Source organism: Crocodylus siamensis, chromosome 6 (assembly GCF_052110815.1).
Source record: "Crocodylus siamensis isolate JL-2025a chromosome 6, ASM5211081v1, whole genome shotgun sequence".
NCBI classification, from domain to species: Eukaryota; Metazoa; Chordata; order Crocodylia; family Crocodylidae; genus Crocodylus; species Crocodylus siamensis.
In genome coordinates this window covers 39,278,005-39,291,940 of record NC_143400.1, presented here as the reverse complement: position 1 = coordinate 39,291,940, position 13,936 = coordinate 39,278,005, and the positions used below count along the sequence as shown (strand labels likewise).

General features: G+C 44.2%; 1 protein-coding gene across 2 annotated transcripts in view; it reads right to left on the bottom strand.

Moving 5' to 3' along the window:
• The window catches only part of DPYSL2 (dihydropyrimidinase like 2), a 72,504-nt gene that overhangs the window by 41,254 nt on the left and 17,314 nt on the right, over window positions 1–13,936 (bottom strand). For both annotated transcript variants that reach the window (XM_090055972.1, XM_090055973.1), the window contains exons 2-3: window positions 11,759–11,847; window positions 10,483–10,667 (exon numbers count right to left, since the gene is read on the bottom strand). In XM_090055972.1, coding sequence (XP_089912098.1) covers window positions 10,483–10,667; window positions 11,759–11,847 — 274 coding nt within the window. The remainder of the gene's footprint in view (window positions 1–10,482; window positions 10,668–11,758; window positions 11,848–13,936) is intronic.

The following is a 13,936-nucleotide window of genomic DNA, read 5'->3' as shown; positions in this document are numbered from 1 at the left end:
CATGAATGCCTCAGGAAGACAGTGTTTGATTCAGTGCTCAAGTGTGGCATGCACCCATTTTCTACACCTTTTGGTTTTCTGCTGGCCTCCTGTTGGTTTTTGATCTATAAAGTCTGCACAGGCCTGGGACCTGGCACTTAAATTGCCTCTTCCACATGCTCTTTGTGTAAAACAACAAAGAGCAAAAACTTTGCTAAAAATCTGTAATTGTGCTTATGCCTAAACTCACGATGGCTTCAATGGGGTGTGCAAAGAATGATCAGACACAAAAGGGCACGCTCTGACCACTTCCAGGCATGATCATGCTAGATGGGAAAAGCTCATTTATATTCCTCAAACGTTTCTCCTTTGCTGTCTCTTTGATGGGAAACATTAAAAAAAAAGAAAAGAAAAAAAAAAAAGGAAATAAGCCTCAGAGAGAAGAGAGGGCTGTGTGAAGTTGAAGCAGCCATCCAAAGCAAGCTGGCTGGGAAAGGAGTGAAAAGCAACTGCCTCACATCAAGCAGACCTAGGCCTTAAGAATTCAATTTCCTATTGAAGATAGTGCTGCTCGCAACCTCACAAAAATCAGCCAGCATTTGTCTGAACACATTTCCAAGTATTGCATCTCCCATTAAATGTTATACACTCACTTTCCCAGCAAGCAAGAATAATGCTGAACTAGGAAAGTTAGAAGCTGTCAGTCTACAAGGATAATTCTTGCCAAGTCGAGCTGACACGAAGGTGAACGTAGTCAAGGGCCAGAACATCAATAGCAAGGCTGAGAGGCACAACGCACCCAACCGTCCAGGCGCACTGCTCATCGTCAGGCTGGAAAGGTTGCAGACACGAATGGCATTACATTCAGCACCAGTAGGACAGGGTGGTGCGGGTGCATGACCAATGCCTCTAGATGCTACTGCAATAAACAAACTGCTTAATACCAGCTGAGGGCCAGCTAAAAATTGGTCGGCTAGAAAACACGTCCTGGATAGCGCGGCTCCTGGTGTCATTCACAAGAAGAGGGGCACTGGCCAGAAGAGCGCAGCAGAAATATTTGGCAACAGCTCTCTTTGAAGAAAGTAGCAGGAGCCACCTGCCTCCGCCCAGTGGGAAAGAAGCTTTTATGCTCCAGACCATTCTGTGGAAGATGAGGGATTAAGTGCTATTTCATAAACACATGACATGGGTTACTTCTCTTGAGAGGCTGCCAAATCCCTCTTTTCCAATCCACGGAAAAATTTAGGTCAGCTCTCCACTTGCATCTGCAGTGTCAGGAACGCTGCCCTTTCAGGGTTCGTGCGCTCCCAGCGCACCCAGCAGCAGCACACATAGCACAGATTTCCCTCATTCTTTCCTATTGGTCTCTTCAGCAGCCAGACCTATGCCGGGGCCTGGACAAAAACAGGGTAAGTCAGACATTAACTGAGGTCAAGTTGACCTGCTTTTGTTAATTGGTTACAAATTTGTTAAAGGTTTTCCAAAGAAACTTGGGAGTAGGGGCATGTTTCCAGGATAACAGTCTTAGGGGAGGAAGGAAATTAAGGGATGGAAGTGGCTTCCTTAGGAGCAAACCACACTCCGAGTCAGTGGCTTTGAAAGACTTGGACCCAAAAACCAGATACTGTTGACTTTAGAGGAGTCCGTCCACCTTTGAGCGCTGCAACAGGACAATGACCCAGAGGCAATAGTGCTACTCTGGGACTCAGGAAGGTTGGCTCAACCTTCTGGAGTATCCTCAGGCAAGTCATTTAGCTTCTCCATTCCTCTTCTGCCGTGGTAATAAACACTCCTTCCCTACAGCTCAGAGACCCAATGATACCTTAAAGTCTGCGAGCTGCCCACAGGTAAGTGCAGGGGGTCGGATGCAAACCAAAATGTGGAGTGCTACTCTCTTTGTGCAAAATGAGAAGCAACACAGAGCCCTGGGAATCAAAGCCACCAGGCTTCAGGTTCCACTTATCCAGAGCTGCCATGAATACAGGCCTTTCCTCCTCCTCAAGAGCAACGTTGAATTGGACACACTGAGCCCCTGGACATAACTCGATGACTGCCACTGTCTCTTTTACTTCACCGGCCTCCAAGTTCTTCCTTCTCAGAGAGCCCGTTCCTTTGAGTGGCTAATGGACGAGAACAAAACAAACACTCCACATGGCCCAGTGCAAAAGAAATGCACTTAATATACGCTGGTGAATAAACAGCTGTTTCCTTCTGTGCTAATTGGCAAGAGCCACTAACGGCTTTGTGGATTAGAGCTCACACTTCCAAGAGGCCCCTATGGAATCGCACCATTAGAACAACACACACAATTCGACCGAGTGGAAAATAACTTAAGAAATATCTGGAGGCACCAGAGTCGCAGCAAAAATTCTGCTGTCTACCCATTAGTTGCAGTGCTACAGGCGTAAGTCCCTGAGAGACCAAGAGGAGTTTAAAAGCTAGAGAAAAAAGGAGCTTGAAATGGGGTGCACCCAGCTGTTTATGGACAAGCCTGATAGCAAACAACTAGACACTGCTGCGAATGAAAGCACCAACTCTATTAGTGGGAAGCTGGATGTTAGAAGTCACAGCAGCAAACAAGACTTAGCCTGATTCAATCCAGAGGCCTCAGCCTGGGGGGGGGGGGGGGGGGGGGGGGGGGGGGAAACTACTGAGTGACCATGCTCCAGTCATCTACCCTGTGATCTTAATTATTTGCATGATTAAAGGAGCCCTGTCCAAGCGAGTCTCCATTTTAATCTGGAAATACTGCTTGACTGAAAGCAGCAGACACTTCCCTGATATTAAGAGGAAGAGAAACATTTGTAGCAAGGAAGCCAAAGGCAGCTACTAGTAAGGGAAACTGGTAGCAACCTGCAGCCTTGTGTGTACTGAAGGCAGCTCTCCCTCCCAGCCAGTTCCTCTTTCGTTTCTGGGAGCCTGCGCACAGCAACACGCGACACACAGGCCTGGGTTCTACTTCCAGCTCTGCTACTTGCCCATTTGTAACGCTGGGCAAGTCACTTTCCTTCTCCAAGCCTCAGTTTCCCTACTCATCTTTTGCCTCTCTCATTGACTCAGATTGGATTGCTCTCCAAGGCAGGAATTGGCTCTCATTACATGTAGCTAGGGCCCAGTCTGCATTGAGAGGAGTGGAGGGAGTCTAACCACTCCTGACCCCCTTTGGCCCTTCTGCTCTGGCAGCAGATAGCTCAGATACGATTCCAAACATGAATAATCCCTAAGCATCAATTATATTGATCCTGCCACCCCTGCACTCACCCAAGTAACCTAGATCTGTCCAGTAACCATCTACCTGGTTCTCCTAGCTCTAGTCCACTACCTGCCCCTATCCCACTCCTTCTGGGCAGCTCACCCTGTTCAGACATCAGAACCCAATTCTCCTTCTATTACTCCCAATTTACACAGGCAGAAGTGGGAGGAATACAAGACACAGACTAAAACTATTCCCTCACCCCTGGTTAAATACTTGTGCTGTGATTTTTGGAAGTCAAAGGAATTCAGGGCCCTCAACTCCCTGAAGTTCAACAGGAACTGCCTACTGAATTTCTTTTGAAAATCCCAGCCCCAATAGACACCAGCTCCTCAGTTAATCATAGAGCACAGTATTAGGAAGCAGACTGCAAACCCTCTAGTGTCTCTCTTCATTTTATAAACCTCCTAAGGAAGAAGGAGCTCCTGCCCCTAACGCATGTTCTCCACATTATTAAGATAACTGGTAGTCAAGTTCAAAAGGCAGTTGGTTTCCAAGTCACCAAGCCATAAAGAGGCATAATTTCTACTTGCTATACTTTCTCTGTATGATTATAACAGTGGTTGACTGAGTCAGTGCAATGCTTTCATCCAAGGACAGAAAAAATATAGAAGAAGGAGAGTCCACTTAAAAATTAAAAAAAAAAAAAAAAATTTTCACTGAAACTAGCATGGGAGCCAGACTGGATGTGTTCAGTTCTCGTTAGGACAATATGCAAGCCAGCACCATCAGAAAGACAATGTATTACATGCATTTCATTCTGATGGATCAGATTAGCACGGCAGTAAACAGAGAGGATGAAATTTTGCTCTGACTGGCTCAGAGGACTATGCTGCAGCCTCATTTTCATCCATAGTAAACAACAGGAATTCAGGAACAGGAATTCCTTAGATCAATTTAAAATCATGTCTAGAGCAGAAGAGATCACCCCTGTTCTTAGCAAGTGGTACATTAGTCCATGCGTAGCCCAGAGACATTTAGGATTAAGGTACCATTCAAACTAAGAGGTGCACAATCAGCCCTAAAGAACTTTGCAAACAAGTTTCTTAGCTTCCCAAGTGTAAACTGAGAAGAAATCAAGTCAATCACTTGACTCTGAGGTTTGCACAGTAGAACTGAGATCAGAACCTGATCTATTCTTTCAATAAGCCCCACAACAATGCTGTGAGCTCGAAAAATATTAAATAAACCTTGTACCTGGGGAAACTGAGGCACCAACTGTTGTTGCTCCACTGAAGTTGAGAGAGCTTGGACAAGTGATGCCTGCTGATGATCTGACCCACTTGGCATTAATGATTTACACAGATGCTCACAGCCCATGGTAGAGATGGGCACACTCCTGACTCCTTCCTGTCACTACTAGGCCATACTGAACTCGTTCATTCAAACTAAAAGGCAGATGAATAACGTCTATGTTGCATTAAAAAAAAAAAAAAAAAAAGAGAGAGAGAAGAACACTCCAAAGCCTGATAATGGAAAAAACTAGGAGGAAGATTGTGTTTTGCTTTTAAACTGAATGACCTGGACCTGGGCTCAAGGAGAAGAACAAGTTACAGACCCCATAGAAGTATTTGTCCAGTCAGCCTTCAGCCAAGAAAAAAAATGGGGGGAAGAGTGGGGCAGGAGAGGGGAAGTGATTTGAGGATCATTGTTATTACAACTCTTCTTCCTTCCAGCTGAGTCCTGCATGTGCTGAGAAGCCCCAAGCCAAATCCCTAAAGCTGCATTGCTTAACTTAGGAAAAAAGAAGCTGCACCAATCGAAGCCAGCTAAAGATTTGGTCACTAGTGCCTAAACGCTCCCGTAGTGGGTACACTTAGAAACAAGAATGAAAGTCAATGAGAACACAGTCCAGCCTGGAAACAACAGGTTGCATTCTTGAGCTTGTATATGCTCCCCTTGGATGTGCTTGATGCAAAAGTTAAAAGGAAGCTATCAAATTCAATTTAAGCTTAAAATTGAGCTTAGTGAAACCAAATCAAACACGCAGGGAGAATTCCTATACCTCCAAGGTCAACGTAGAACTTCCCAAAGGCCGAGATTTCATCTCCAATTATTACCCAAACAAAGACCAATAGAAACATTTCCAGGTTTTTTTTAATTCCACTAGAAAAATGTTCATAAACATTTTCCCACACTGTTTGCAACCCAAATGCTGCTGCCCTGGCCTCGCCAACTCAGCACGGTGGGTTGGACAATGAACCAACATACAACCTGGCTAGTCTGCCTTCTTGGCCGAGCCTAGCATAGAAGAGGAGATAAACCACATCCACTGCAAATGGCAATTTAGTCCTCTAAATTTCCCTTCAAGTTTTAGTCATTTGGGATGTTCCTTATGACATAAGGAAGAAAAAGCGTATGTGTTTGGATCCTAGGTATCGTGAAGCTGGGTTTTTCAAATAAATCTAAAGGAGCTAGGCACCCAATCCTAGGAAATCCCATGGGAGCTGCAGGACCAATCTTCCTAGGCCTTTCAGTGATTAAAACACATTGATAAAACATGCTTGCACACTGCTGTCAGGCTGCAATTTGTTTGTGGCGTTACAAGCCTAGGGCACCAACCAGGAAGCAGCTCTTTAAAAGAAAAAAGTTGAAATGAACAATGGCTCCCACCTGCTTTGGGAAAAAATGAAAGGCCACCCACTAAGAGCATGTCCACGAGAGCAGCCCTCTCTGCTTCCTTGTGGAGAAAACTTTATACGAATGCTATAATTTTGCTGAGAAGAGAACAAATGAGCTGAACCAGACCAACCCCTACAAAGCTTTGAAGTCTAGAAAGATTATTCATCCCTTTTTCCACTGTGCAGCTCCAGTTGCTTAAGTCTGCCAATAAAAAGTGTCCCCTTAGGCTTCCACAGTGTGAAAATACCCTTGTATTACTTCCATAGCTGCCAATTTTGCATGTGCAGCCATTGATTCTGGGGGCCAAATGCAAGATGCACAGGCAGGAAGGACAGCACAGTGGAAAGGTCACTCAAGAGACCTGGCTTGAATTCCAGCTCAGATACAGACATCCTGCATGACGTTAGGCAAGTCACATAATCTGCACCATACCTCAGTTTCCCGTATGTAAAATGGGGTTAATACTTCCCTCTCACAAGGGTGTTTTAAATCTATTAGCGATTTTGAGGTGCTCAGATCCTACAGTAAGGGTGGCTATAAATTAAAGTCATCATATTTGAAACTGAAGAGGAAATAGCACTTTGATGCCAATGAAGTATTGCTGAGGTCAAAAATTTAACTTAATTTGGCCAAGATCTAATTATCTTCATGCAAGATTAGAACATCAACAACCGCCAGAAGGTATGGAAAAAAAAGATCAAATTAAAAACAAGTTAGCAGGGTGCAAGCATGTATCGTGGAACAACTGATGCACAGTACAGAAGAGAGAAATAGAAGCAACTTGGCCCACTTCATCCAAGAGTAAGTTGCCCCACTTACCACAGCATAATTGCAGACACGGAGGCAGTTGCCCCGCTGTCCCACAGCCAGTCCCTGCCTAGTATTTATGCACTTCAGTTTGGCTGTTTTTCCATACCCTCAGATACCACTGCAGATACACAAGCTATATACATTTAAAATTTCATACCGTAAGCCACCAACGGCTAGGAAGAAACTTCCCATGGTCAAGTTATTCTACAGTTGTTTCTTGCACAGGGTGACCATCTGTCCCAGGCAAGCCTGAATACTCCCAGCTTCCAGTCTGGTCCCGGGCGGCTGGTCAAAAGTCCTGGAGCAGAGTCTGGCGGGGATACGGTGCAGCATGGTGCACCAGGCAGGCGCTGCTGCTGGGCAGGAGCAAGGCGGGTGGACTGATCCCACATTGTGCCAGGCCACTTCGAGGATCTATTTTAGACAACTGCGTATTTTGTAGAAGTACCTGGCATCTTGCCCCAATTGAGGCTTTAATGGGAAAGGACATGACTGGGGCCCAAGGCTACATGCCTCCTGACCTGCACAGCAATGACAGATTGTAGGAAAGAGGCTGAAGAGCTTTTCCCAATGCCTACTAAGGTTATTTTCTGATGTTGACATGTTTCCCTTCCTTCTGCCAGATAAGGATCATTATCTCTGTATGTTACTCTCATAGTTCATAAAGAGCTCTGGACACCTGGGTTATATTTTCAGCTCTTTTCTTCACCCACTGCATGGCCCAGGGGCAAATCACTCAGTGGGAGATGCTCAAAGGGCACTTAGGCATGCAACTCCTATTGAAAGCCACTAGCATTTGACCCTGACTTTTATTGAGTCTTTGAAAACCTCTTCCTCATCCAGAAGTAACAGATCTAACGCTATTTAACTACCCTAAAAGGGTGTGCTGTCTATTTGAGATGCATATATGGCCCTTATCCTAGCACCCAAGCACTATGCAAATCCTAAATGCATTTATGTTCATAATACCCCTGTAAGATTTTTTTTTTTTTAAAATAGTATTATCCCCTTTTCACAAGTAAGGACTGAGGTCCGGAGAAACTAAGCGACTTCCCCAAAGCTATACAGAAATCTGTGGCTGTGTGAAAACCTGCATACAGGCCTTCCAAGCTCTGAGCTAGTACTCTTCCCATTAGACAATCCTCCCTCCACTGTAAGTGTTACTTATTAAACACAAAAAATGCCAAGTAAAAAAAGGAAGCTGATTCCTTACCTGTGTTACCAAGAGCCCTCAGGCAAACATGACTAAAAGAGTGTTACACCTGCAATCTTGTCACACATTACCTTGGTCAATAAAACTAAGATTATCAACGAAGAGCAGAACTTACCCTTGTAGAGCGCTTGTCACTCTGAGATCTCTCAATATTTTGTAGAAAGGCAATGTTATCCTGCCCTGCCACAGGCAGGAGAAACCAAGGGACACAGGAGAGGGGAGACTGGTCCCAGTGGGCTACTGGCAGAACTGGGAACAGAGCCCCATGTCATGGCCATATGCCACACAAGCGAAACACAGCTAATTGATATTTCCAAGGAAAGGTTAGACAGCTGGTATGCTCTGACTGCTGCCCATTACACTGGCCAGTGTCACCTAACTGTTACCTGGATCCCTTCTGGATCATTTGTGGGATCCCCTCATATTTCTCATCTCTCGCTTCAAATGTACGCTCTGCAGGAAAGGGCTTTTCTTCCTTGTCTCACCTTTGTGCAGCACCTAGCACGTGTTTGGGGTCCTTTGTCACTACCGCAGTCTAGACTCACAATAGTAATGGTCAGAATCACTTTCTGGTTTCCAAGCAAACCCAGTGCTGTTAAGTCTGAGTTACCAGCATAGCAGGGAAGGGTTTAATCCAGACAGAAGTGTGAAGCCAGTAACTTTTCATAGGCCATGAAGGATCCAGGCCCCGAGCAAGGTCTATAGCCTGAACATGACATCACATGCTAAATATGACCTGCCCCTGGTTTCTGTTCTCCTTCTCACTCACTCACATGCTCCTGTGGTTCATGACTACACCAAGAGATGAGTGCTAGTTTGCCATTACGGTTGATCCACATGGAGGGCGAGATGCTGCCATTCCCACTGCTGTCTTGCAGTTAGACAGCTTCTATAGTTGTCAGGCTGACACTGTTATCCAGCTAAATTATTTTAAGAACACTTTCATCAGAAAAGGAGAAGGATTATGAGTTCTCTTAGAGAGGAAGGATAATCCTCCCTCCACTGGTTCAATTCCTTGCTGTACCACAGCTTTCCTATATGGACTTGGACAGGTCATGCATACCCAAATCTTCAAAGGTGTTTATGAACCTCACTTCTGCTAAAAAGGAATTAGGCATCCAATGCCTTTAAAAATGCCTGGCCCTTCAATCTTGCTGTACCTTAGCTCCTCAGCTGTAAAATAAGTGTAATGGGATGGCCTACCCTGAAACACTGGGAGGAAGATGCTGTACTTCCAAGGTTGTAAGATGCTCAGATGCTATGCACGTGAGAGCCATATAAATCCCTAGAAGAGAAAATGTGTTCATCAGCCAGTAGTTGATCCTCAACCCATAAGATCATAGAGGGTGCTGACTTCATCCATATATTTCGCTGCAGAATACATTTCCCCTTGCTACAGAAATTGGTGTTGAGAGGCCATAGCTTTCTACTGAAATGAAATATGTGCTCTGGTGTGCACTGCCTAGCACAGACAAGCCGACATATCAAAAGCTGCTCATCCCACATAAGAGACTGAAGGATGTCCCATAACAATTCACAGACCATTGGCTGAACTCAATTCAATTTCCCCTTTGGTCTTCATTTGAACAATGACAACATGAGCGCTCCACTTCTAGGATCTCAGGCCCAGCTACCTCAAAACAAGTCCCGTCTAGACCAGCTAAGCCTTCTGCATAACATTACTCAGCCTCCCCCTTATTCTGAGACTGTTTCACTTCCTGATTCCCTCTCAAGGCAGAGCATTTAAAAAGGAAAAAAAAAAAAAAAAATCTAGATTTTGTAAATGCCTAATTATGTCAAGCAAAACATGAGACCCAATTCCCCCTCCCCCCCAGCTTCAGTTGCCCAAAAAGTTAGGTGCCTAACTGCATCCCTAGGCTCCTCACAAGGAAGCCTCGCTTTCAGAAGTGCAGAGGGCGTGCAACTGGCAGTGACTTTCTGTGCTGCAGCTGTGTGACCTACCTGTAACTTCCACGAGGGCTACCATATTCAGCCCAAAATGCTCTGTGAAAAATGAACCCCAGGCAACTTATACTGTACCAGGCACTCAGGAATAGCAAGGCCCTTCAGAAATAACATTGCACAAACACCCATGATGATGAGAACGTTGCTTCCCTTGCACAACGATGGCCTCTGAGGCACAGAAAGGATGAGGAGCTGATCCTACAGCTGTGGAAACTTACAGCAAAATTTTCACAGATTTCAATGGGAGCAAGGCCCAGGCAAATTCCAGAGCCTCGTTGTTACATCAGCGTGGCCATGATCCTGTCCCCACTGAAGGCCATGACATACTAACTTGAAGGCTGCAGGCTCTACCCGTATCACAGCTGGAGACAGAGTCCCAGACTCTTGTCTTCTGTCCCAGAGGAAAACTGCTCCCCAGAGCAAGGCATAGCACCTTGGAGCTCTCCCTCCCAGTCCCCAGCTGTAATCAGCAGATTACATACACACAGAAGTAAATCCCCCTGCATCTCCCACAGTTCAAATTCCCTGCTTTAGATGTAGTAATTTTTTTTTTTTTTTGGGGGGTGGGGGGGGAGAATATATCAAATGAAGCCAACTCCCCATGAAACAAAACACATTTAAAAAAAAATATATATCTTACTGATCATGGTGGTGCCTCCAGCCAGGGAGGCTTTGGTTCCTTGGAAGAAGTCATCAGCAGAGGTCATTCCCTGCTCTGGCATCTGGAAGCGGGTATGGACATCTATTCCCCCGGGGATGACCATCCTTCCATGGGCTTCAATAGTTTTCACTCCACCGGGCACAATCAGATTCTCCCCTATTTGCCTGGGTAAACAAGGTTTCAATCAGCAAGTCAGTCACAAGTGCTGCGCTATGCCAATATAATCATCAACAGGTCTTGATGAACTACCTGTCGTACCACCATCACATAACAGAACAAAAGCCATGCAACAGCCTGAATAATACTGCTGGGTAGCTGTCCTTCAGTGCATCGCATCCTGCTTTTCTGCCCAACCAAAGTCCCATTGAAGGCAGTGGGAATCTGGCAGCTCACTGCAGTGGGATCTGAACATGGCAACGCCACAGTGTATTCTGGGATGTAACAATGGCTTGGATTTTAACCTCATATTGGAAAGGGCGGCAAGAATTTCTGCAAGGATCGCATGTACTTGGTTATGTACAGCAAGCGCAAAAATAAACCTGCACATATGCTTGTTACTAAATTCCTGAGGAGACCCAAAGGCCTCTCAGTCTGGCTATTGAAAGGGTTTATTTTTATACATACAACTGTAGATGGCACATTACAATTAATTAGGTGTCCTTCACTGGCTCCTCCAACCTGTTATTTTGATTAAGAAAGCAGATGTTCTGACTACAGCCAGAAACACAAAATTCCTCATTGGTAACCTTTGGCCAGTTTATTTTTTCCTATGCATGCGATTCCAGAGAGCTCTGTAATACAGTTCACTTGCCAGAACTGCATGTTTAAAGACCAAAAACACAAAGGTGTGCTTGAGAGGAGCCCTCTCAGTCAGTGAGAGTCTTTCCGTTGACTCCAATGGCTTTCAGACTGGGCCCCAGGCCAATGCACCATACCCTCAATTCAGAAGGTCTTAGGACACAATTCAGCCTGGTATCCAACACATGCCTGCCTTCAGGCATGAGGCATACTGCACGTGCTTAAAGATATGCATATGTTCAATTACCTTCCTTCAACGACTATGTTATAAATAGAGCATTTCATGCTTTATTTATTCAAATATTTAGTTTTCGGCATTTCTCCCTGATCTACCAGGACATGCATTAAATATTCATTTTTCTTTGCTCCTCAAGGCTGAATGATCCCTCATCTTTCTGCAAAGCAGGACTTAAACATTTCTATTTGCAATCACACCACAAAATCAAGCGGCACTTACTTTATCAACCCATCTTCCATGTAAATATCTGCATAGAAAGACTGGTCATCATTAACTATTTTACCACCCTTGATCAAAAGACGATCACTCTGAAACAAAGAACCATGTAACAATATGTAAGTATTCTGCAAGAAAACTAACAGCTCGTGGCATCATTTTGAAGATGAAAGAGTAAGGAAAGCAGCCTCTGTATTATCCAATATGCATGTCACAACACAAGTCAATTAATGTACTTTTAGCTGTAAAGATAAAACATTTTGTGTGACGGTCCTTTCATCATGCTACAGATCCAAGACACCTATAAAGTACGTTACCTACTAAAAAGGAGTTTGGTTTCATAAGGCTTGGTTGTTTTAACTGTACCTGCAACCAGTTAAAGCCTCATCCTTCACCATTACCTATTTAAACATTATTTCAAAGGACAGACAACAGTTTTCATCCACATTCTTTTTAACCTCCTTGTAGGCAAAATTTCCTAAACACCCACACACTGAAGTTGCTACTTGGCTAACTAGGAGTCAATTGCTGTCAGGGAAGTTGACCAAAAGTCTGTTGCCATGGGTTACACAACACAAACAAGCTCATTTAATCCAACTATAGCAAGGATTCAATTTAGTGGATGCCCTTACCATGTTTCTATATAGCTACTGCATAATCAAATGAAAATAAGCATATATTAGCAAATGAAGTTCAAGAGAAGAATTTAAGGCATCATATTATTAAATTTCCCTCAAATTACAATGTAATTTGGTAGCAACAGAAAGGTAATTATAAAAAAGACGCAGTTATCTTACATTGCATTTTGTATATTAGCTTAGATCATATAATGCCTTAGCAGCTATTTTAAGGGTTTAAAAAAAAATGCATCTTTTTTTAGATTTATTCACAACACCAAAAACGTACTCTAAAGAGCTCGGAGTAAGAAGGGAAGTGGAATATTAACATTATGTTAATCCATTTCCCCCAAAAACTGAAGTGTGCAGGCAATTAATTCTAAGGGCACTTGTGCCTTGCGAGACAGACAGATGCTTACTACTATGAATCTTTACAAGGTATCGCTTGCCGCCTAGACATGTGTCATGACACTGTGAAAAGAAGCTCTTTATGCTATTCCCATTTTCTCTGTATGAAAACAATGCCATTTCATAACCCCAAGGCCTAACAGTGCTGGCCTTATGTGAAATCTCAAGGCTTTCCAAAGCTGATTCCAAGAAAGTTACTCTGTGACTTTTACACGTGCCTGTATGGATATAAAGTTTAAACTGATAATCACAGACACAGGCTATTTATCAGGATCACCGCTGCACTGTGCTCAGGTCTGTACGGACAGTCAGTAGGAAACAGTCCCTTCCCAAAGGAGATAACATCCAAATTTAAGCTAATCAACCAGATTCTCAACTGAAATAAGGCAGCATAGCTCTTGTGGAGTAAAAGGGGCTACAAAGATTTGCACCTGCTGAAGATGTGGCTCAAGGCCCTTACTCTATTTGATCTATTAATCGCCTAAAAATCCTAAGATGTTATTTTCTGGTCCTCCTTTTAGGCAAAGGGCAACAGAGAATTTGGCTCGAGGAAAGAGATCAAAAAAAAAAAAAAAATCAAGATTTTAAACTTAAGACCTGCTGTGACAATAAGGTTTAATGAGCTGACTTAGGGCTCAAAAGCCTGTTTGCCTTTTGGCACCAGACGCTACAGCAACTTATCCTACACGCTCACCATTTCTAGAATCACCGCAGTGTTTATCCCCACCCAGCACATCCTCTGCATGCCATTAAAGGGCCCACTGCCATTGACATCAATGGGGGTTTTGTCACTGATGTCAAGGAGAGCACGGGAAAACCCTAAATGCACTGAGTACCACTTAGGAAAGAACATACTAGCACCAACAAAAACAGGGCCTTGGATTTTTATGCTGCTGTAAAAAGCTACTGCCAATAAACACCTCTCCTTCTGAAGCTCATCCAAAGCACACAATTAGTGGGAGTTTTTCCATTTGTTCCAACGGCCCTTCGGATCAGGCAGTGCGTGCAGTCTACACGTAGCAGGGAAGGATGCTGTACTGCATTTATACGCAAGTACCATGCTGACAAGTAAAACATTTCTCTACCTGTGAAGCCCAAATCTGACCTCTTATGAGCGTGAGATAACTCTGGATTTATACCCGAGGAAACTAAACCA